At 44.5% G+C, this 25148-nt stretch overlaps 1 protein-coding gene across 2 annotated transcripts in view; it reads left to right on the top strand.

The window, feature by feature from the left end:
• ZFYVE26 (zinc finger FYVE-type containing 26) overlaps positions 1-25148 on the top strand; it is a 269914-nt gene that overhangs the window by 230118 nt on the left and 14648 nt on the right. For both annotated transcript variants that reach the window (XM_029598857.1, XM_029598858.1), the window contains 3 exons: positions 7799-7996; positions 10161-10363; positions 18769-18910. In XM_029598857.1, coding sequence (XP_029454717.1) covers positions 7799-7996; positions 10161-10363; positions 18769-18910 — 543 coding nt within the window. The remainder of the gene's footprint in view (positions 1-7798; positions 7997-10160; positions 10364-18768; positions 18911-25148) is intronic.

Below are 25148 nucleotides of genomic sequence, written 5' to 3'. Positions count from 1 at the left end.
GTGCCTTCTCCGCTTACTCTGTCATTGGGAGGAGAAACACCATTCCGCATCCCTCCATCAGGAGTCCTGCCGATGCCTCAGCCATCGATTCCGATGCGGCCATCAGCGCCACCGATCCATCCATCGATGCCCTTGATGCTTGCACCGGTGCCCTCGATGCCTTCATCGGTGCTTCCATTACTTCCCTCGATGCCTTCAGAGCTTAGACCAAGACCTTCAGGAATACCATTGTCCCGTCCTTCTCGGGTTCCTAGAGGGACAGGTGCTGATCCCTATGACACCTGGACTGACGATTCATCTCAAGACACCAATGATTTGCTATTGCCACCTTCTCCTACTGAAAGTAGGAAGCGTTCTCCTCCAGAGGACTTGTCCTTCATAAATTTTGTGAAGGAAATATCTGAAATGGTTCCCTTCCAATTACAGACTGAGCAAGATGATAGGCATCAAATGATGGAGCTGTTACAATTCCTGGATGCTCCCAAGGAAATAACCTCCATCCCTATTCACCAGGTTCTTTTGGATCTTCTCAAAAAGAACTGGGAATACCCTGGTTCTGTAGCCCCAGTCAACTGGAAGGCAGATACCACTTACATAAGAACATGCCATACTGGATCAGACCAAGGGTCCATCAAGCCCAGCATCCTGTTTCCAACAGTGGCCAATCCAGGCCATAAGAACCTGGCAAGTACTTGGTACAGTCAGCCCCAGGGTTCCAGAAACCTCAGCTGGATCAGCAATCTGTAGTTGTAGAATCTGCCCAAAAGAGGGCACGACGTTCAAAACCCCATTCTTCCTTCCCCCCAGGTAAGGAGCAGAAATTCCTGGATGCCATTGACCGGTGTGTCTTCCAGGGATCAATGCTCATCTCTCAAATCGCATCTTATCAGCTGTATGTGACCCAATATAATAGGGTCTTATTCCAGCAGATACAAAACTTTGCAGAGTCCCTGCCTCAACAATTTCAGGAACAGTGTCAAACCCTGGTACTCAAAAGTTTTGAGGCAGGGAAGCATGAGGTAAGTACCTCTTATGATATCTTTGACACTGCTTCCAGGGTCTTGGCAGCTGCTATTTCTGCAAGAAGATGGGCCTGGCTTACGTCTTCAGACTTGTGCCCTGAAGTACAAGACAGATTGTCTGACCTGCCCTGCATATGAGACAATCTGTTTGGCGAACAGATTCAGCAAACGGTGGCGGAACTCAAGGAGCATCATGAGACCCTTCGCCAGCTCTCTCTGATGCCTCCTGAGTATTCCTTCAAACAGCCATTCAGGAAGGATACTAAAAAGTCATTCTTCTGTCCAAAGAAGTCCTATCCACCACCATCTAGAACTCGTTCCATGAGACCTTTCCAAAAGGTCAACTTCAGAAACAAAAGCCGCAAGCAGCTCTTCAGCTGGGCCCTGCTTCCGGCTTTTGACACCTGCATAGAGAGCAGCAGCCAACTTCCACTGCCTCAGATACCAGCGGGAGGTCGATTGTGCCATTTCAACAACAGGTAGCACACAATCACCTCAGACCAGTGGGTCCTTGCCATAATCTCTCAAGGTTATCACCTGAACTTTCTCTCCATCCCACCGGACTCCCCACCTCAGCTGACGTGGGGAACATCCGACCACTCACCACTTCTAGAGCAGGAGGTTTCCCTCCTCCTCCAGTCCAGAGCAATAGAAGCAGTGCCCTACTCCCAACAAGGCCTAGGATTCTATTCCCGGTACTTTCTAATCCCCAAAAAATCAGGTGGCGTTCGTCCAATTCTGGACCTAAGTGCCCTCAACAAGTACCTCCACCGAGAAAAGTTCAAGATGGTAACCGTGGGTTCCCTCCTTCCTCTTCTGCAAAGAGGGGATTGGCTCTGCTTTCTAGATCTCCAGGACGTATACACACACATTGCAATAACTCCATTTCATTGCAGATTTCTGGTAGGCTCCAAGCATTATCAGTACCGAGTGCTACCATTCGGCCTGGCATCTGCACCATGAGTCTTCACCAAGTGCCTTGTAGTAGTAGCAGCCTTCCTCAGGACTCAAGATGTTCACGTCTACCCCTATCTGGACAACTGGTTGATCAGGGCTCCCACTCAGCAAGCTGCTCTGTCGTCCCTACATCTCACCTTACACACTCTGATTTCGCTAGGATTTCTCGTAGTTCTCAAACTTTGTCCTTCATGGGGCAGACTTGGACACCTTTCAAGCAAGGCTTTTCTGCCGAGACAGTGAGCTCTCACTCTTGCACACTCGCACCGCTCAACTGCATGCCACTTTGTCATCCTGCTGGGACACATGGTGTCCTCAGTACAGGTTACCCCAATGGCCCGCTTGGCCATGAGAGTCATGCAGTGGACTCTAAAGTCACAATGGACTCAATCCGTCCAACCACTATCGACCATTGTCCACATCACCGATCCACTTCGTCGGTCTCTAGCCTGGTGGAAAAATCAGGTCAGTCTCCTCCAGGGCCTACCCTTCCAGGCTCCAGGCCCTCAAATAATTCTAACCACCAATGCTTCCAGCCTTGGCTGGGGAGCACATGTGGCCAATTTGCAAACCCAAGGAGCTTGGTCTCCAGAGGAAGCCAAACACCAAATCAATTTCCTGGAGCTGCGAGCAATCAGATATGCTCTCAGGGTGTTTCAGGATCGCCTTTCCAACCAGGTCATCCTGATTCAAATGGACAACCAGGTGGCCATGTGGTACATCAACAAACAGGGAGGGACGGGCTCCTACCTACTGTGTCAGGAAGCGGCACAGATATGGGCGGAAGCCCTCTCCCACTTGATGTACCTCAGGGCCACCTACTTGCTGGGAGTGGACAATGTGTTGGCAGAGAAGCTGAGTCGCGCCTTTCAACCACACGAGTGGTCCCTCAACCCACAGTAGCAGACTTAATATTCCAACGTTGGGGCTATCCCCACATAGACCTCTTTACGTCGCCTCAAAATCGCAAGATAGGGAACTTTTGCTCTCACTCGCAGCCAACACTCACAGCCAAGAGATGCATTCTCCCTCTCATGGGCAACCGGTCTCCTATATGCATTCCCTCCATTTCCGCTTCTCTCAAAGACTCTCGTAAAGCTACGTCAGGCAAGGGAAGTATGATCCTGATAGCACCTCACTGGCCACGCCAAGTGTGGTTTCCGATTCTTCAGGATCTCTCCAGTCGCAGGCACATTCCCCTGGGGAAAGACCCGCTCCATATCACTCAGAACGACGGGTGGCTTCGCCATCCCAATCTTCAGGCCTTGTCCCTGACTGCCTGGATGTTGAAAGGTTAATCATTCAGCCACTTAACCTTTCAGAGCCCGTTTCCCGTGTCCTGATTGCTTCACGGAAGCCTTCCACAAGAAAATCTTATTCTTACAAATGGAACAGGTTTAAGTCATGGTGTTCTTCTCAGTCCCTTGATCCCTTTACCTGTTCCACCATGAAGTTTCTAGACTATCTCTGGCACTTGTCATCAGGTCTAAAAACTTCCTCCATCAGAATGCATGTCAGTGCGGTGGCCGCCTTCCATAAAGGTGTCTGTGATATTCCTATTTCAGTACAACCCCTTGTAACACTCTACTCCCTCCATATAATGTATGAAATCCATTTGTCCAGATGACTGACTCTCTTGTAAATATTCTTTCTTGTAAATATACTGTACATTAGTTCACAACTATTATAATTATTGTTTACTCTCTCCTTCGCAATACCTTTGCTCTTGTTATGCCTTGCAACTTTTAATTGTTATAGTTACTGTTCTATGTAAAGGCTCTGCCTACCATGTTTTGAGTTAAATGTACACCGATACGATGTGCAAACGGTTATCGGTATATAAAAAACGTTAAATAAATAAAATAACACGTTTTCTGAAAGGCTTGCTCCACCTCAAGCCTCCACTGCGCCCTCCGGCCTCTTCTTGGGACCTCAATCTAGTTTTGGGACGGCTCATGAAACCACCATTCGAGCCTCTTCAATCCTGTGATCTTCGCTATCTCACATGGAAAGTGATTTTTCTTTTGGCAATAACATCTGCTCGCAGAGTTAGTGAGTTACAGGCCCTAGTTACCTATCCACCTTAAACTAAACTTCAGCACGATCGGGCAGTTCTCCACACCCTAAGTTCTTACCTAAGGTAGTATCGGAGTTTCACATTAATCAATCCATTATACTACCTACCTTCTTTCCCAGGCCCCACTCCAATCCAGGAGAACAGGCTCTGCATACCCTTGACTGTAAACGGGCTCTAGCGTTCTATCTAGACTGTACAGCTGCCCCAAGGAAAAGCACTCAATTGTTTTGTCTCTTTCCATTCCATCAAATTGGGATACCCTGTGGGTAAGCAGACTCTCTACTCCTGGTTAGTGGACTGCATATCCTTTTGCTATCAGCAAACAGGCATTCCACTTCAAGACCGTGTTAAAGCACACTCTGTCAGGGCACCTGCGCTCGGTGCTGCTTCCTGATATTTGTAGGGCTGCTACCTGGAGTTCTCTCCATATCTTCACAGCCCACTATTGTTTAGACAAGGCTGGAAGACAAGATTCCATCTTTGGCCAATCTGTCTTGCGCAACCTTTTTGCAACTTGATGTACCATCACCCTTCCGCCTGCCCGTTAGGGTTCAGGATGCCCTCTACCAAATTCCACCCTAGTTGTTGTGCCTGTTGCACGTCTTTGGGTACATTTGGTGCATTCTCGGACATCCTCAGCTCGGTACTCACCCATATTTGAGGACTACCATCCTGCTTGTCCTGTGAGAAAGCAAATGTTGCTTACCTGTAACAGGTGTTCTCACAGGACAGCAGGATGTTAGTCCTCACGAAACCCGCCCGCTACCCCACGATGTTGGGTTTGTTACGTTTTATTATTTTACAAGCCGTTAAGCCCGTTAAAACGGGCTACATCCCTCTGTCTCTCACCTCCCCCTCATTCTCTCTCCCCTCACTCTTCACCACCCCCTACCTCCCTCCCTCCCTCCCTCACCCACTCCTCCCCACCCTCCCTCTCCTCTCACTCACTCCCTCCCCCCTCTCTCCCTCCCTCTCACTCAGTCCCACTCCCTCCGTCCTCTCCCTCCGTCCCACTCCCTCCCTCTCTCTCCCTCAGTCCCACTCCCTCCCTCAGTCCCACTCACTCCCTCTCACTCAGTCCCCCCTCCCTCCCCCAGTCCCACTTACTCCCTCTCACTCAGTCCCCCCTCCCTCCCCCTCACTCAATCCCTCCCTCCCACTCAGTCCCTCCCTCTCCCCCCTCTCTCCCTCCCTCTCACTCACTCAGTCCCACTCACTCTTCCTCAGTCCCTCTCCCTCCCTCTCTCTCCCAGTCCCACTCCCTCTCACTCAGTCCCACTCCCTCCCTCTCACTCAGTCCCTCCCCCTCAGTCCCTCCCCCTCACTCAATCCCTCCCTCCCACTCACTCAATCCCTCCCTCCCACTCAGTCACTCCCTCCCACTCTCTCTCTCCGTCCCTCCCTCCCACTCAGTCCGTCCCTCCCTCTCTCTCTCTTCTCCCTCCCTCGCTACTGGCCGCTACCGCCGCCCGCTACCGCCCGCTACCGCCGTCGCTACCGCCGCCCGCTACCGCCGTCGCTACCGCCGCCGCTCGCTACCGCCGTCGCCGCCCGCTGCCGGTACCGCCGCCGCCCGCTGCTGCCACTGGACGCCGCCATTTTTTTTCTTTCTGATGCTGGCTCAGACCGACGTCCTCGCCCGCACATGCGCGGTAGAGCTGGTCTCTACTGCGCATTTGCGGCACGTCGGTCAAGCTTCGTTTATCTAGTAAGATTTTTGGCACTTCCTATAAGCTTTAAACAAGACTGAAGGGGGACCCCTGCTGGCTGCAGGTATAGTGCCATGCTGGGCATGCCCAGTAGGTGCCAGTCAAAGTTCTAGAAACTTTGACAAAAGTATTCCGTGATTGGGCTCCATCCTGTGATGTTACCCATATGTGAGGACTAACATCCTGCTGTCCTGTGAGAACACCTGTTACAGGTAAGCAACATTTGCTTTATTAGGACATTCCTATGCTGCATTATCTAGTATTCTAAGTGGCTTACAAAATAACATTCACAGATAATACTGTTCAAGCCATGTCCTGAGGAAGGAGAACCAGTTCTGGCTTCCTTCAACAGCTCACCCCAGGGGAAAGGGTTTTTCACTGTCACTCAATCTGTTTGGTTATGGGTTTGTTCACAGTGGAACCCCAGCGATAAATCAGTGTCTGGGACTGGGTGCTGTGTATCCTGCTATCCTGTGTAAAACTTAGATTGTGAGCCCTCTGGGGACAGGGAGATCTGTGGAACGTGTGGTTAAGAAATTATTTTAAATAAATAAATACAGTGCCTCAGTGTAATCCACTTTGGATTTGGCTTGAGTTATAGTGCTCAGAGCTGTTCTCACACTTGAAAGAGCCCAAGAGGCTGCTAGAATGACACAGAGAGTGATTCGTGCCCTGATCATTTTCTTTGCGTCTTTTTGTCAAGGCTCATTCCTAGGGCTGACTGTTGCAGTTTTATTCATCATATCTGCTCAGTATTAGTTCATTCGTATATTTATTACGCTCTTTAATGCGGTTGTGTTTTCTACTCCTTTGATTCTTTAGTAAAAGCAGTACTTACAAAGTCATTGTTTCTGCAGTTTTCCGATAGCTGTATGCTGGGATCAGCTGACCACAGGGTTACACAATGGAGCACTCTGTTGCCTTTAGCACCATTCTTGAGACTATACTCCCCTCCTTTCCTTTGTCAGCAGAATATACTGAACAGGGGGGGTGGGGCAAATGTAATTAGATCTCCAGTTTGAAAGGATTAAACTGTAGTCTAAGGTGTAAATCCTTCTTAAATACAGAACTGACTGAGGATCAAGTCTAAGGACAGTGTTTTTATAGCTTCCCCCACCCACCCAGTTGAAAATGTTGTGTTTAAAGGCAAATTTGGCTCATCTGGGAAGTTGCTGTTTTAGGATTATTGTGGTGTGTAATCATTCTTTCTTACTTTTGGAAAGATATATTGGAGGCTCATTGATTCTGTAATGTGCAATTACCAGTGTTGCCTGAGGAGATTTTTCCCCCCGTTTTATATCCCCTCTTGATTTAATTTCGCCCATTCATTGCGGTCACATTCCTCAACCCAAGGGCCCTGCAGTCATGGGCTCTGAATCTGGCCACTAGATATCATCACTGCAGGATGATTGGGACACTTCTCCCCTCCCCCGGGGGCTGTAAATGTTGCCTGCACAGCATCCCCAGCCCTGGCTGGCCCAGGGAACAGAAGATATGAGCAGGTAATCAAATGCAAGTCCCTCTGCATGACAGTATGCAGCACTGCCACGAAGGAACCTGGGCTAGCCCTTTGGAACCATTTTTAGAGAGGAGTGATCTAGTTGTTAGAACACTGATCTGAGTCTGGAGAAGTCTTCAAGACGCCTTTCCTACAATTACTATGTGCCCCTGAATAAGTCGCTTTAACTCTGTGACCCATTCAATAAAGATTTCTGTCTTTCTTTGAACACATTTTTTTTTTAACTTGGAGCCTAGTAACTTTTGTCTTTTTTTTTTTTAATTTATATTCTGCCTTTCATGACACGTGAAAGCTGATTACATTCAGGATTCATATTTCCATGTCCCCAAAGGGCTTCATTAAGGGTCCAAGGTTACAGTGGTTGAAATAGTGCTTGTAATCTAATAGTGAGTTTGGGTAAATGCCTGACCTTGAGCTACAGAATAATTGTATGCATAACTTCAGCTGGAATTGTCCTAGATTTTTTTAAAACAAAAAAAACAAAAACAAATTTAAATGTTGTGTCTTGCTGTAGGACTGTCCTGGTGATATCTTTATTGATGGTATTTTTGTGCCAAGCTATGAAAAAGGCAAGCTACACTTGCTGGAAAACTTGCTGGAAGATATTGATCCAAGCCTGGAGAAATTTAGCATCTACCTAATAGCAGCCTGCAAACACTTGCAACAAAAGAATTATTATAACACTTTGTATGAACTGCAGCAGTTTATGAAGGTAAGCTTGACACATGACTTATCTTAACAGTTTTCTGCTTCATCTTTTCTGCTGCAGTTGTTCCAGACTTGGTTATTTCAAGGAGAATGTCACAATCCAGGTCCTCCAAGCTCAGCCATATAGCCTCCTACCTGCTGCAGAATTCAAAGGTGTCATGAGAAGTGCATTAGGCTGGGGGGGATGAGGGGGCAGAAAGGAGAGTTGGATTTTACTTTTTTAATATATTTGTATATTATACAAATGTTAAGAAAAAGCACTGTTTAAGAATGTGAACCAAGAAAATGGCTAGAACGTTCCCTCTCATCACTTCAGCATGGTGTTTTCTTCAAGTTATCTCGGGTCAGGCAATATTATTTTCACACACTGTTTTAAATGAGCTGACATTTTCACACTAACAGGCCGATGCAATATTAGTGCATGTTAAAGGGGGACGCTCATGATTGAGCACTGCTCCCTTAATGTGCACCGATCAACCTCACCGGGACGCCCAATGCTACATGCAGATGGGCTGCTGCGGTAAAAAGGAGGTGCTAGGAGAAATTGAGCACTCCTAGCGCCTCCTCGGCAGCGGGCGCCCAGGAGAGGTGGCTGTCAGCCCCTTAGGAAAATAGATGCTCAATTTTAGAGCATCCGTTACCTAACCTGTACACAGCCGCAGGTTAGGAAAATGGACACTCATTAATTGAGCATCTGATTTCCTATCCTAACCACTGGCACCCTTTAAATTTGTTTTTTTGGGGCATTTCTAGCTTTTTTTTTTTTGACTGAGTTAATATCACCACGATATTAAGTCAGAGGAAGTACAGAAAAGCAGTATTTTCTGCTTTTCTGTACACTTTTTTGGCTCCTCAAGACTTAACACCAGCTCCAGAGCTGGCATTAATTTTTTAGAGTAAAAATGTGCACCTCTGGCACACAATTATTTATTTATTTTTGCGGAATCAATAATAGCCTCATCAACATGCATTTGCATGTGATGAGCGCTATTACCTACGTGCGCGTTTTGGACACGCTAACCCCCGTTTTGCACTGGGGGATATGGATGCGCATCCAATCATGGGTTAACAGAGCGCTGCAGCCAGTGCATGGTATAGCATCGACCTGTAAGTAGTCTAAGTATTATCTCTGTGCTGATAATTGAACACAGCAGCGTTGAAGCGCTTTCTGTCTCCTCAGGGTTTGATTTGTAGTCAAAAAGAAAGTGAAACACTAGAGCTGGGGGAAGAGGGAGCAGGGCCAGGTGTGAACTGTGCAAGGGATGGGAGCTGGGTGTGAACTTTCTCTCTCCCCTAAACACACACACACACACTCATTCTGTCACAGACATATAGGAGAATACACTCTTCCTTCTTATCCCACAGATCTTGCATTACCAGCAGTGTCCAGCCATCTTTTGCCCACTAGTGCTCATCACTTCCCCTCTCCTTCCCTGTAGGGGAGGGACTGGAGCAGAACACGCTTGCTACTCAGCCTATTAAGTCTGAAAAGAATTGGTGGAACTCTGTTCCAGGTCGTTCCCACAGAAATTAGCCTTGCTTCCTCCTGGGATTTCTCTTCATGGTTATGTCATTGGAACTGCTCCTTAGTAGTATCTTGCAAGGGTTCTTGTGAGTACTGTGCAATCTGGACAGAGCTAGTTATGGGGAAAAAGAACTTGTTTTAAATCACGCTATCAGAGAACCATGCCAACATAGTTGACTTTTGAGTCATCTGTGATGAAATATTGCTTGTAAAAAAAAAATAAAAAAAAATGTAATGGTTTCCAAAGTGGTTTGGTCACATAATTGAAAGATAGTTGGTTTGTTAGGGACATATCAAATGTTTTATATGTTTGTAGTTCCTTGCTTCAGCATCCCCTCTGTAACCTGTACCTCACAGTTCCAGGAGATTAATTGGATTCAGAGATGCTTCGCTTGTATTGTCATTTCAGAATATATTCAGATGAAAGGGGCTACAAAACAATTCAACTCAAAATCCTACCTATTATCTGGGAAAGGTTGTCTTGGTCATATGTAAAATTTATTGTATAAACTTTGTGAAAGTATTTACAGGACTAAAAGTAGTTACAGGACTAAAAACCTTGTTTCTATTTTCAAGTTCTAAAATGTCACTGTGCCACCTCTCTGGTGTGAGAATCACCTTCCTAACTGCTGTCTTTATGCAGGACCATGTTCGAGCTGCAATGACATGCATCAGGTTCTTTACTCATAGAGCAAAATCCTACTCTGAGCTTGGAGGGGAATTGAAATGGCTGATCAAATCCAGAGATCATCTGAAAACATCCTTACAGGAGTCCACTAGGAGCTTTGGAAGAAGGAAATCCATGGGCACTTTCCGAAAGAAAATGGCTGCCTGTGATATTTCAAGGTGAAAAAGGGTGGATGGGGGGGGGAGGGAACATTAAATAAGGTGAAGTGGGCAGCACAGCACAGGACAAAATTACAAAGGCGGTAGTGGCGATCATGTCTGTGTACTTGCTGTGAGACAGTGCCTTTGCAAGAATAACTCTTCCCACCCACTATGCTTTGCCACTAATGAAATGAAAAGAATCCTTGCTGTCTTAATAACACTGGCTAGTAATTCTGCAGTGACAGCTGTGGATTCACATGCGTGCAATAATTAAGTTAACAAGGACTATTCCTTGCTATTCCTTTTCTTCATTGCAGATCAGTCCAGATGTTTGGGTTATGCCCACTGACCAGCAGATGGAGATAGACTAAAGAGGTTAGGAGGAAAGACTAAAGAGGTTAGGACTTTTCAGCTTGGAGAAGAGACGGCTGAGGGGGGGTATGATAGAGGTGTTTAAAATCATGAGAGGTCTAGAACGGGTAGATGTGAATCGGTTATTTACTCTTTCGGATAATAGAAGGACTAGGGGGCACTCCATGAAGTTAGCATGGGGCACATGTAAAACTAATCGGAGAAAGTTCTTTTTTACTCAACGCACAATTAAACTCTGGAATTTGTTGCCAGAGGATGTGGTTAGTGCAGTTAGTATAGCTGTGTTTAAAAAAGGATTGGATAAGTTCTTGCAGGAGAAGTCCATTACCTGCTATTAATTAAGTTGACTTAGAAAATAGCCACTGCTATTACTAGCAACAGTAACATGGAATAGATTTAGTTTTTGGGTACTTGCCAGGTTCTTGTGGCCTGGATTGGCCACTGTTGGAAACAGGATGCTGGGCTTGATGGACCCTTGGTCTGACCCAGTATGGCATGTTCTTATGAGCTTGCTGATTTCCTTTCTAGGCACCGATGCTGACCTCAGCCTGCCAGTATTCTCTGTCTCCAGCAGATAGTAGGCAAGCATCCCGTGCTGTGATCCGAGGCCTGAATAGATGGACAGGAATCCTGTAGGACTGCTCCTGAGGAGAAAGTACTAGTACTCCCTCCCTCCACTGAACTTAGTCTTGGATTTAGCAGATCCAAAAAATTTTGGCAGCTTCTGAAATGAGAGAATTTTTCTCCCTCCTTCAGTTGAGCAGTGCCAGAGCCCAGGGGGCTTCCAGTTAGCTGGGGTGAGTTTAGGATTAGCTTTGCTTCTCCTTTCTCCCCCTCTTCTCCTCTTCCTTTTGCTTTTATTCTGCCTGAATTCCTTTTCTTTAACAAAAATAAGTCTTTCTGAGCTGCTGCAGTAAAGTTTGAAGAAAAAAAAGCCTCAAAGCAGTTAGGAGTTATGTTTTGTCTCTGCGGGTTTATTACCAGGAGTTCTTCTTTATTTTGCTACTGTATCGTTTTGAGAATTGTTGCAATGTCTTCCTCAGTTGAGCACGGGAAGAAGCCCATTCTGTGCTCCGGCTGCGGCACACAGAGACTTTATGGGGGCTGCTCAGAAAACCTGTGCCAAGGGTGTCAGGAGCAACAGAGTTTGCTTAATAATGCTAATGCTTCTGTGTGTCGGGAGGGGGGTCTGTTTCAGCTGTTTCACTGATTGTGATTTCTGCAACTGAGTTTCTGACAGAGGAAAGTGCACTGAGCGAGCGCCTTGTCACCTTGGGGAAATGTCAGGGAGAAAGAGCCCCCCCTTTCTGACTCTCCATGATCAAGTTTTTGCCAGTACAGTTCATAGTGCAGCTTCAGCTTCATCTCCCGTGGCAGGAGATGTTTCCTCTGCAGTTTAGTCTTCTCCTTTAAAAGGAATCCACCCCAGGTTTTTCTTCTACTTCTGATTCAGCAGATGGAATAAAAAAAAGTCTAGAAAGGAAGACAAAATAGACAAGATGATGTGAATTATTTTGGATCTGAAGATTCCTTGGGTGATTTTAGATGCCCAAGGGGATGGGTGTTAGTGGTGAGAATTTAGATGAAAGAGAACTACCTCCTGTCTTTTCTGCTGGAAAACCCTATCATGTTTAGAATTAGGAAGCCTTTTAAGGTGTTTCCTTTGCACCAGGCAGAACAAGATTTCATGGGTTTGGAATGGATTTTCTCAAAGGCAAATTTTAAAGGAGGGAAAACTTTGGCTAAGTTATATCCCTTGGTATTCTAACAAAAAGAAAAAATTAAAATTTCCAAAAGTAGATGCTCTTATATGTTCTGTGACCACTATTCCCAGGACAGGAAAATTGTTTAAAAGAAGCCTTCGAAGCAGCAAGCATGGCACTCCAGATTGTAGCATGTAGTTCCCTGTACATACCCAGATCAGTCCAGACTCCTGAGTTTTGCCTCCCTGCCAGCAAATGGAGACAGAGAAAGTTTCACTGACACTGTACCTAACCCAATGTGCTACCTGCAGCCCCTCAGTATTGACCTGTACCCAGTTTTTCTCTGTCTCCAGCAGATGGTAGATGATGTAAAACCTGCAGTCTGGAGAGAGAGTTAAAAAAAAAAAATTAAAAGGCAACATTACTGGATCCTCCCAGGAGGTTGTGAGGTCCTCTGGTGGGGCTCTCCCTTTTAGTTTGAGGCAGACAAGCAGGGGGTTGGTGACTCTTCTAATAGCTCAGTCCGGAGGTTCGTGGGGTGGGCATCTGGTGGTCCAGATCCCTCATCCCCCACAAGACAGTGGTAGAACCTCCTGACAGTTCTGCACTGCAAGCCCAGTAGAGCAGGGAAGCATCCCTTTTATACGGTTTGTCCTGGGCTGGGTTGCTAAAGTTTGGCAAAAGGAGACTGATGTAGCCAGAGGTCTGGCTCTTTTCTGATCTGCCATGCAGCTTTCGCTCCTGGAATCTGAATCTCTGCACCAAAGGAAAGTATTGATCTCTATTTATCTTTATACGTATCTTTATTTGTTCTCAGAGAGTAAAAAAAAAAAAAAAGAGAGAACAAGGAATAGATAGAGGAATATGTGCAGCGGTGATGTTCCAGGGGGGGGGGGGGGGGGAGCTCAGTGATGGGGTTTTTCAGCAGTTTCTCTGTCTGCGGAGGAGACCAGGTGTTGGCTCCGTGGTGCTGAGGGTCTGTTCCCCTGCTTGCTGTTGAGGTGCTGGAGGTGCCACAGAAGTGGGGAGGGAACAGTGTGTGCATGCAGTAAAAGCATTCGGGGTTCTGCGTCAAGCAAGACCGCACTGGGTGATGGGATCTAGCGCTGAGGCTTTCCCTGTCTTCGCAGAAATGGTGGCCATTTTCGATTCCCTAGCATCTTTTGGCAAGAGAGCTAGGGGAATCCCCTCTTCAACTATAGCTGGCGGTTCCCTGTCCCGCAGAGGTGCAGGGAAGCACTTGCACTGGGGAGGAGTATCTGGTTTTGGTGGAGTTCTTCTGCCAGTTTTAATTTGCTTATGCGCAAAGTGTGTTTAGCAAGATGCTGGCTCTTGACCCCAGTCTCCATGGATTCTCAGCCAGTCAAGAGGCCTGAGTTGTTGAGAAGTTCTTCCGGACGATGATTTTTGGTGCCGGATGTTAATCTGATCTGGGCCTAAATGCACTGAAGGTGCAGGCAGGCTTTACTTAGCCGTGTGGTAGACCACTGCAGTGGTTCTTTTCTCACGTGCATAGGCATGTGCATGCATTCTCACCGTGTGGCAGTTGCATGTGCTGGGACCTAGACGTATAAGGCCATGGCCTAAATTTGAGTATATAAGTCTGTGACCTAGACTTGAGCGCATATTTGTGCAAGTACTTGTGCGCGTGAGGCCACAGTCTAGACTGGAGTGCGTATTTGCGTGAGTACTCATGCACACAAGACTGCAGCCTAAACCTGAGTGTGTATTTGTGCAACTACTTGTGCGAATACGACCATGGCCTATACGAGCATGTATTTATGTGCGTATGACCGCAACCTAGTCGAGCGCATATTTATGCAGATCCTGGAGGGGGGGGGGGGGGGTGTACGCCCAGGTGGCAATGGTGTGTGCACAGGAGGGCGCCTATAGAGGCAAAGTTCAGGAGAGCTAGGCACCAGGGACAAACTGGTCCAAATGCCTTGCTATCTGTGAGACTTGCCATTTGATAGCAATTCAGTCCTCACTCTCTCCCTGTGTCAGTGCTATTTAGATGCTCAAAGCTATTTGACTACTATAGCTTTTGCAGTCCAAAACAACGGAAGCTTCCTCCTCTCAATAATCACAACAAAGCAATATCATATGAGAGGGACAAATCTTATTAAACCCAATTCATATAAAAATATTCCAAAAATCTCCTACTATCCACGATTTATTTAATATAAGGCAGACAGTATCAGAATGACTGTGCTTATGATGTAATCCACTGGCTCTCGCCCACAAAGGGCCGCATGCTCTTTGGAAGTACACTCTATATAAAAAGAGATACTTAGCCGATTTTAGTTGTTCAGTTGAACATGGTAGCCATATATGGAATATAAGTGAAAAGAGGTGCCAAAAAGGAAAAAGATAACATTTTTAAAATACTTTTTGGATAAATAATAAAATTTTGAAAAATTGAAAATAAAAAAATTCTTATGAGACAGTAAATGATTAAAGTATCAGTGCTTTCAAGGCTGATACTGCCTGCGGCCCTTTGTGGGCGAGAGCCAGTGGATTACATCATAAGCACAGTCATTCTGATACTGTCTGCCTTATATTAAATAAATCGTGGATAGTAGGAGATTTTTGGAATATTTTTATATGAATTGGGTTTAATAAGATTTGTCCCCAATGGGGACTGGGTTGCAATTTCATATATTTTGTGTTTCCCAAGAAGGAAGACACCTTTTGTCCCATTTTGGATTTAAAGGGACTTAAGTTTCTCAAAATCTCTCATTTCAGAATTGAAACTTAAAGATTAATCATTATGGCAGTAAGGAGGGGAGATTTTGCTTTCTTGGATCTCACAGAAGCTTATCGGCATATTCCCAGAAGGAAGGATCATCAGAAGTACTTTCATTTCACTATTTTAGGTGGTCATTTTCAGTTTTAAGATCTTCCTTTTGGTCTTAATATGGCTTCATGGACCCTTTCAAAAATAATGGTAGTGGTGGCGGCAGCTTTTCTGTACTTTTTTAAAATAAAAAAACAAAAAACTCAGCAGACCGCCAAGTTATGAAGACTGACGCCAGTAAACTCGGAGTCTGTTTTCATAACCAGCCATCTGCTAGTAATGAAAATAGCTGTCGATAAACTCGGGGGCCGTTTTCATTACTGGTAGACAGGCAGCCGTGGCGGGTCACGCTAGGAAGGAGGCGCTAAGGTTGCACAAGCGACCCTAGCGCCTCCTTCCTAGCGTGATCCCCCCCTAATTTAAATATTGCATGGTGCACCATGTGCGCATTAGAGCGGGCACTGTCTGTTCAGTGCCCGCTTTCTACATGCCTTTATTTATTTATTTATTTATTTTGAAAGTTTTGTATACTGACATTCGTTAAGAAAACATCACATCGGTTTCCATAGAACAATAAATAGCCAACAGGGCTTTACAATGAACCTGATAAAATAAACTAGGGAGGGGGTGAAGAAGGGGAGGGGGGCGGGGAGGAGGGGGGAGTGGGATTAGAGGGTGCGGGAAACCAAGGTTATGCTGTACATATAGGTTAACATAAAAACATAGTTAAATACAATTATAATTAGCGTACATGAGAATTATAGTTAAAACAAGTATAGATAATGTATAGATTAAACAAGTATAGATAATGTACATTATTGATTCGGGCCCTTTATTTTTTAAATGTGTTTTAAGTGAGATAAAGTGCAAAATATCAATCATTTCTTCCCTCATTACTTCTATGCATGGTGATGCTCAAATGAACTTTTCTTGTGCATTATCTACTGCAAAATTGAATCAGATTTATCTCATCTCTCAATTTTGGAGTGCAAAATGTATAGAAATGCTGATGTTGACAATGTTTCACATACCTCCTATTTCATGGCTTTTTGTGTAGTTGCAGTTCTTGCACTACCTCAAACAGAATTTCTCCATGACATGTGCCCTCATATTTTAAAATGTTGTAAGCAGGAGAAATGAGGGGTTAAGATTAGAAAGCAAAATCAAAAGCGTGGGTTTTAGATTGGATTTGTATAAGGCAAGAGAGGGAGCAATGTGCACCAACTCAGGAAGTCTGTTCCAAGCAAAGGGTGAGCCAGAAGAAAAGCATAGAGTTGGGAATTAGCAGTGGAGAAGAAATGGTATAGATAAGTGACTTTCCTGATGAATAGAGTAAACGAGGAGGGTGTAGGGAAAGATGAGGTAGTGAGAAGCTGAAGAGTAAATGCTCTTGTGGGTAAGAGGAGCTTGAACTGTATGCAGAAACAGATAGGGACCCAATATAGTGAATTCAGGGGTTATATGAGTGTGTTACTTTAGCAAAAGATAAGTTGTACAGCCGGATTTTGGATAGATTGTAATGGAGAGAGGTGTGTTGGTGACTGGATGAGGCTGTGGGGGGAAGAGTGTCTTAGTGTGAAAGTTACCACATGGTGGTCTGAGAGGGGAATTTCTGAGGTGGAAAAGTTGGAGAGACAGCAGTTGGAAGAAAGGACAAGGTCAAGACAATGGTCATACTTTTGAGTAGGGGCAGTGGAAATCAAATAAGGAGGTTAAGGGCTAAGAATCAGAGGGTTCGTCAGCATGTATATTAAAGTCCTCAAGATTTCGAAGGGGAAGATTAGGGAAGAAGGAAAGCCAGGAATCAGTTGGTGAGCGAGGAGGAGGGGGATTTATCAGGGGGGGGGTCAATAAATGACAGCTACCCAGAGAGGTAGTGAGGTGAATAGGGAGATGGAGTGGAATTGAAGTGGAAGAAGGGGTTGAAACCTACAGAAGAGGCAGGGTAGCAGTCCAACACGATTACCTCAGCCTGTTGTGTGAAGTGTATGGGAGAAAGGATAACCTCCATGACAGAGAGCAGCAACTGAAGCAGAATACCTGGAGGAAAGCATCTTCTTGTCTTGACTGAGACTTGAAAGAGTAAGAGCGAGAGAGAGGAAATGAACATAGTCAAGCTTGTTGGAAAATAGAACTGGCATTCCATAGGGAATATGAGAGAAGAAAAGAGGGAAAGCGGAGGGGGAATAGGAATAAGATTGGAGAGGGTTAACGGTTTGTTATGCACAGATAGAATGAAAGGTGATTTGGGAGAGCAGGATTTGGATTGATATCCCCAGCTGAGTGTAGGAGGAGCAAGAGATTATGGAGAAGAGTAGAAATGTGATGTCAGACTAGGATGAGATGCTGTCAAGGAGAGTGGAGATGGATGGATGAGAAGAAAAAACTTTGAAGCTCAAGAGCAGTGGACAGGAAAGAAGACAAAAGCAGATAAGGTAAAGAATGTAGAGAATGGGGACAGTGGACTTAATATTGGTAGTTATTTGCAACAGGGAATAAGATTGGGGAGGATTAGCATCCTGAAGAGTAGATGTAATGGAGCCATAGGAAATTAAAGAAAAAAAAAAAGGGAAAATCTACTGACCTAAGGTAATATGGCATGCACCTCCTGCAAACTGGTGGAAGCCTAAGGGGGGGGGGTGTTAGAGTGGCCTTTTGAGGCATCTGGGAGAAGTATGCAGATGTGCTGCAACCTCCCCAGTATCTGGCTGGCAGCACAGGATAGGAGCAACTCAGGCCCAAGGTGGTTTGACATCCAGAATCAACCACTGAGGTAGTTGAAGACGTATGCAGATGGGCTGCAACATTTCCAGTACCAATATCGTTTCAAGGTTTTTATGTATATTTTTCCTTTGTGATTGGTCAGCCACTTCAAAATGGATTGCATTCAGGTACTGTAGTTCCTAGTCCCTGATGGGCCTAATCTAAAGAGTTTCTTTCCTTTTCTAACTACCTTTCTTAACAGATGTAATCTTCCTAGTTTGGCTAGGGTCTAAACAGTATGGTATCTCCAGTGAGGTCAAATGGCAAAGTATTAACCCTCATAGTTTCCTAGTCTCAGGCAGTGGCCAAGAAGAAATCATACTTGGCTCATGTTTCAGATATTACATTTTATTTTAGCCAGGAAGAGAGGCTGAGTAGCAAGGGTGAAAAATACAGTATTAAGAACCAGCCTGTTTCTTAACACCCAGTTGCAATCTCATTTTTTTTAGCCTACTTTCCAATGGAAAAGAAGGCTTATGAGATTGCTATTTCCATGTGTGTGTGTGTGTGTATATGAAACCCCTATTAACTTTAGTGTAGATAAGACAAATTTCAGGACATGTCAGGGGAATATGAGGACTCTTGACGGGGTGGGTGTGTGTGTGTTTCAGATGGTCTTTGTAGATGTGCAAATCCCGGAAAGCAAGCTCCTTTAGCTCTGAGTAGAATATCTTGCATTCATCTACTTTCAGCTGACTTTTAATTTTTGTTTAAATACATTGTATTCTGGAATGCTGTTGTAGGACAAGGTGTTCAAGATAACTATGAAATCTGATTTTAAAATCTAGGCACATCAACACAGTTGAGCTGCAAATTGATGTGACAAAATTCCTACACCGCTGCGAGAGTGCAGGGACCTCCCATATCATTGGCATGTCCCCACCTACACTTTTCGGACTCAACCCCATGAAAATGGATGTAGCTTGCATGGTGAGTACAGTTAAAGCAGGTATTGTAGCCAGGCCCTTTCCCATCAAAGCTTATTTTGGATAAAAGTCATTTTCTCAAATATTTTCCTTAAAATAAAAAGTACTATCCAAAAGCAGCCTTACCTATTTTGCAGTAACTTTTCCTGCAGTACAAGAATCTGTATTATCAATGAAAGTACTTTGACAAATAACCCTGGTCTCTGAATACTTTAAGCCAGCTAAATAATAAAGGGATATTTGTTGCAAATTGTTTTATTGGGTAAATCGTACAACATCAGTATATGCTTGCAATACTGAATATCTACTGCAGTGGTTCTCAACAAGTGTGTTGCCAAGAACTCACAGGTGTGTCGCCACACTTCCTGGTCCCCCGCTGACCCAGCTGCTCCCCCTCCCGAGCAAAATAGGTCCTCCGCCCGGGCTTAAAATGCTGATAGCCCGGGCGTAACGTGGCTGGGCAGCTGGAGTCAGCGGCACCGGCATGCTCTCTTCTTCCTGCCCCCCCCCCGCGGTCCGGAAGAGGAAGTGGTGAGCAGCGGGTGCGTGAGCGGGAAGAAGAGACCATGCTAGTACAGGCAGCGTCGGCCCGAAGAAAAGAAGAGAGACGCAGCCTGAGGAATGCGTGGCTCGGAGAAAAACAAAGAACGTCGTCAACCCCCGCGGCCGATGGGACTCCTTTCTCCGCGAGGGCTGAAAATGAAGTAGGTTGCTGCTGCCTTTAGGGTTAGAACTGGAGGAGGCTGCTGCTGCTGCTAGTTCGGGGGAGGGGGGAGAGTGAGTGAATGAGCAAGCATGTGTGTTTGAGATCCTGTGTGTGTGAGAGCTTGTATGTGAATGATTGAGAGCCTATATATGTGAAAGAGAGCATGTGTGTGATTGAGAGCTGGTTTATGTGAGGGAGCATGTGAGTATGTGATTGAGAGCCTGTGTGTAAATGAGAGAAAGAGAGAGAGCATGTTTGTAAGCATGCGAATGAGTCTGTGGGTGAGTCTGTGGGTGAGTGATTGTAAGCCTGAAAAGATAGACAGCATGTGCAATTAAGAGCCTATATAAGTGAGAGAGAAAAAGCATGTGTATATGTGAGCGATTGGGAGCCAGTGTGAGAGAGAGAGAGAGGAGAAAGTTGCAAGCAAACCATCCCTCCTCCTGCTAATTCAAAACAATCTCAGGGCACCTGGATATCAAACGTTCCCAGGTATGCAGAGCAAATCATTTTTTGTATCCTTATTATTTTTCATTACTGGGTCTTTGTGTTTGCTATTTTGAAATATTTTATTGGTATCTAGAAATATTTTATGAGTTTTTAATTATTGGATATTCCATTCATCTGCTGTTTTGAAATAATCTGTTCTTTTTGTTAGTATGGTTTTACTGCTACAGATTTTATATTTCTTGATGGGTGATGTTTCTTTTTTTCCTTTGTTGCACTGCATACAGAGACTCTGGCTTGCTGCGGTTTCCTATTCAGTTTTTGTCTGCATGCTTCTAGTTATGCGTTTTGGTCTCTCTATTCTTTGTTAGGTGAGGGTCAGCACATGTGATTCAGGTGAGGTTTTCTGCTGGCGTGTAGTTTCTGTGTAGGGCTCTATAGCAACCTGACTTGGTCCGTTTTCCTAATAGGAGATGTATTGTCTTAAGGCCTGGTGTAATATTTTCAGTGTTGCCTTTTCTTAGGTAAGGTTGTTACTGTTAAGTGCTGGAAATTGGTGCTGTTTTGGTGTGGGATGTTTACTGTTTATGCAATTTCTGTTCAGACAGAATACGTATCTTTTTCTTGTATCATTCTTAACAATAAAAATAATACTGGACCTTTATTTTTTATTTCCGTCGTAAATTGTAATGAGCAGTGTGTCACACATGTGAGCGTGGTCTGTCAGGTGTGTCATGATGGGAAAAAGGTTGAGAACCACTGGTGTATGGAACAAGAGATATGGCACTTAAAGGGGGTGGATGCCTGGAACAACCTACCAGTGTAGGCCAATACTGTGACAGAATTTAAACATGCTTTGGACGGATATAGGGGGCAGTGGCAGGAACAGGGTTGAGAGGTTGGGGCCTTAAGTGTTGGCTTAAGTATGGGAACTTTTATGCTCATCTGCTTGGAACAGTAGAGGATCATGGGTGAAGACAATAAACATAAGTGATTTGTGGGCCGATTCAGTAAAGTCCGCAGGAGAGCGGGCGAATGCCCACTCTCCCGGCGCATGCACAGGCCAGTTGCCTGTGCGCGCGATTCTGTATTTAAATGAGGCCCGGCGGTAGAAACAGGCAAAAGGAGGCGCTAGGGACACTAGCACGTCCCTAGCGCCTCCTTTTGGCCCGGAGCGGTGGCTGTCAGCGGGTTTGACAGCCGACACTCAATTTTGCTGGCGTCGGTTCTGGAGCCCGCTGACAGCTACGGGCTCGGAAACCGAACGCCAGCAAAATTGTGCATCCGGTTTTCGACCTGACAGCCGCGGGCCGACTTCAAATTTTTTTTTTTTTTACTTTTTTTTACCCTTCAACAGTTTCCAGTAAAAACTTATGGTCCAGAGTACTGAGGTACAGACAAAAGCAGTTTTTACTGCTTTTCTGTGCACTTTCCCGTTGCCCGAAGAAATTAGCGCCTACCTTTGGCTTGGCTGCACATTTTGCTTTGTGAATCGCACGGGAATACCTAATATTAGGTTCGGCGGGTTGGACGGGCGTTTTCGGCCACTTACTGAATAAGGGGTAAGGGAAAACGCGCGTCCAATGGCAGGTTAACAGTGCACTCCGTCGGAGCACACTGTACTGTATCGGCCTGTTGGATAGGGAAAGAGATCCTGAAGACAGGCATAATAACATAGTAATGACTGTAGAAAAAGACCAAATGGTCCATCCAGACTGTCCAGCATGTTTCTTATGGTAGTAACTACTGCTCCATACAGGTTACCCCCAAGCCTTTTGTTAAGGGGGTAGTAATATTTATAATCAAAAGCAAGTAACTGTCAAACCCATAACAAAATTACTGCTAGCAACATTTTTTCAGGATGAGCAGCCTTCTAGATAATTAAGACAATGCTGCTGCTTGAACGTGCTTTGCTATTGGACTTAGCTGTAGAATCAGGCCTGCACTTTTTCCCTAGTGTCTGTACATCAGTACTCTGGACCATAAAAGTTAGGGCTCAGTGTTGACTGTCGTCTGAATTCAAGTCCCCACTTTCCCCCCACTGAAGCAAAGAGCAATGTTGTAGCTGCATTAAAAACATGAAAGCTAATTGGTTAAGGGTAGTAATCCCCATGCCTTCTGTTAAGGAGATTAACTGCCCCCACCCTCTAGCCTTTAGGATTACCATGCCTTTTTGAATTTGTTTGTTTCCATCCTCACCACCTCTTCTGGAAGAGTATTCCAGGCATCCACCGACATCTCCATGAAGAAAGCAAACTTGTACGGCTTATAGCTGGGATGTATCCTTAGATCAGTGTAGATAGAAGCAACTGGGCAGATTGGGTAAAAGCGTGAGAAGTAGGGCAAGTAGATAAGTTTTTACTGGAAACTGTTGATTGAATGTGACTACCTAAAAACTAGTACAAATGTAACAGTAGTTACTACTTGGCATGGTTTCAAAGTTATGGGAGGATCAGAGAGCAACCAGAGTGAGCTGGAGTTGCAAATATGGGCAGGCAGCTCAGAGCACCCCCAGTCAGGAATCAGAAGGGGACCAGCCCGGAGGACAGAGGACACAGTTCCTGGGGAAAGGAGGAACTCTTGAGAGGGCCCTGGCAGAGGCAGCTGAAGTCAGACTGTCTGAGCAGCCCTGATAGGATTGGAGAGCAGAGGAAAGAATACCCCTCTGACAGAAATTTCTATGAATCGCTTTATAAGTCCCCAATGGTACATCACTGACTCTGGCAATATCTTTCCCCAGTGTTAATGCTTTCTTTTAGATCCTTGATAATAACTTTTGATGAAAAATGTTCTAGTACTGGCAGCTTTCCTTTGAGTCCACTACTGGGACTGTCAGGCAGCTAATATAAGTAACTCAGTAGGGGTGGTTACATCATGGGGAAAAACAAAAGTTCTTTTGGCATACAGTAAACTCCAAATAACAGAGAAACTTTCAGTATTGAAGATACAATGGAACCATTCAAATACCAACACACTTTAATAAGAGCCCCCCGCAACAAAGCATTGCGGCAAAATGTGCATTGATGATCCAGATCTTTGCGGTTCACTCGTTCAGCCCAATGGGGCCAGAACAGAGGGATATTTTTATTCTGTATGGTGGTAGACTCATGTTCTCTCTTTCAATAAAGTACATTTGCCATTAAAAAGGGTGGTCAAGGAATCACAACATAAAATTGCAAGGAGGCAGCTCGCAAGAAATGTGAGAAAATGCTTTTTTTTCTGAGACTGGTGGATGCATGGAATAACCTACCAGCAAAAGTGGTAACAACCAAAGCTGACCAAATCTATTCACATTTGAGACAGAGAGGATATTAGTAAGAGTCGGAAATGACTGATGACAAAAAAGGCTTTCAGTAGAATGGGGGCAATTGACTAGACATTGTTGGCCAAGAGGTCTTTTTCATTAAAAAAATAAAATAAAAAAATACTGTATATATTTAAGGACCTTTTCAGTTTTTATTTTATATTTTCCTGGGAACTTATCAATGTTTGTTTTAACAATAGCAAAAACAGGAGAAATCTGTGGGAAAAATGGCTCTTCATTTTTCTGGATAAATATAATTTTGGTTCTTGCTGTAATAAACACTAAATTCCCCGGAAAAATAAACTAAAAACCAAGGTATTTTCTCCTCCTGTGGCAGTGTGATGCTATGTTTTTATTGTGTGGATCCTTAGAAAAGCATTTCAGCCCAGTCATCTGAGTCTGCAGTGTTAGTGGTGCTTAGTTTAGGACTGTTAATGTCAGTGTGAAACGTGGTTTGTATTCAGTTTTGGCATGGTGGGAGTTGTATGCTAGATTGAAGAACCTCAATTTAAAAAAATCCACTGCAGAGTGAAAATCGAAAATTATATTAAAAAATACACCCTACCCCTAACCACAATGGACAAAAAAAAAACAGGCTGTCTCAACAACATATGTAATGGTGGGAGGTGGTAGTTTTATACAAAGTCCAATAATGGTACCATCCAGGTTACTGTGGACAACCACCATAATCATCAACACCCACCCAACCACCTAAAATAATTTGTCGTGACAGTCTCTTGAATTAATATTTTTTTATAGAAAAACATTTTTATGCAAAGTTATTGATTAAAAATGTGTACAAAACATCAAAAGTAGTACTACCATTATTACCCCATGCTGAAAAGTTCCATTCTCATGTCCATAAATATGGTTAGATAGATATTTCTCACCGCAATAGCTGAACCCTACGTGGCCCCATTTTGGATAACAATCCTTTCTCAAGGAATGGTGATAAATCAGCAAAAAGCTTCAACAATTTTTTCTATAGACCTGATCTCCCTATTTAGTGTATACCTTCTTGAATAAATCCACAAGGAGTTTCACTATTTTATCGAAGAAACTCTCGCCAAGTGGCATCACCTTCTTGCGCTTTGTTCAATGGAAACTTGGGGCATCCATCTAAACATACCCATATGACTGGAACCAAGAGTTTGCACAATAAAAAAGAAATGAAACTCCTTGTGGATTTATTCAAGAAGGTATATGCTAAATAGGGAGATCCGGTCTGTAGAAAAAACTGTTGAGGCTTTTTGTGAATTTATCACTATTCCTTGAGAAAGGATTGTTATCCGAAACAGGGCCACGTTGGGTTCAGTTATTGCACTGAGAAATATCTATCTAAAAATTTTTATGGACATGAGGATGGAACTTTTCAGCGTGAGGTAATTATAATGGAGTACTATTTTTGATGTTTTGTGCACATTTTTAATCAATAATAACTGTTTGCATAAAAATATTTTTCAACAAAAAATATTAATTCAAGAGCTTGTCACGACAATAAACTATTTTAGGTGGTTGGGTGGATGTTGATGATTATGGTGGTTGTCCACAGTAAGCTGGATGGTACTGTTATTGGACTTTATATGAAACTACCATCTCCCAGCATTACATATTATATGTTGTGACAGCCTGTTTTTTTGTCCATTGTGGTTAGGGATAGGCTGTATTTTTTTTATATAGATTGAGGAACCTGACAGTGGTAACTGCATGCCACAGAATGATCCATCAATCTTTGTCAGTGCAAAGTCGCATGTTGCAATCCTATCATATTCTGAGCCCTGTCAT

This window comes from Rhinatrema bivittatum, chromosome 4, assembly GCF_901001135.1.
Source record: "Rhinatrema bivittatum chromosome 4, aRhiBiv1.1, whole genome shotgun sequence".
In the NCBI taxonomy this organism is placed as follows: Eukaryota; Metazoa; Chordata; class Amphibia; order Gymnophiona; family Rhinatrematidae; genus Rhinatrema; species Rhinatrema bivittatum.
Note: the sequence above shows the minus strand (reverse complement) of the source record. Positions and strands in the feature narration are given on the sequence as shown.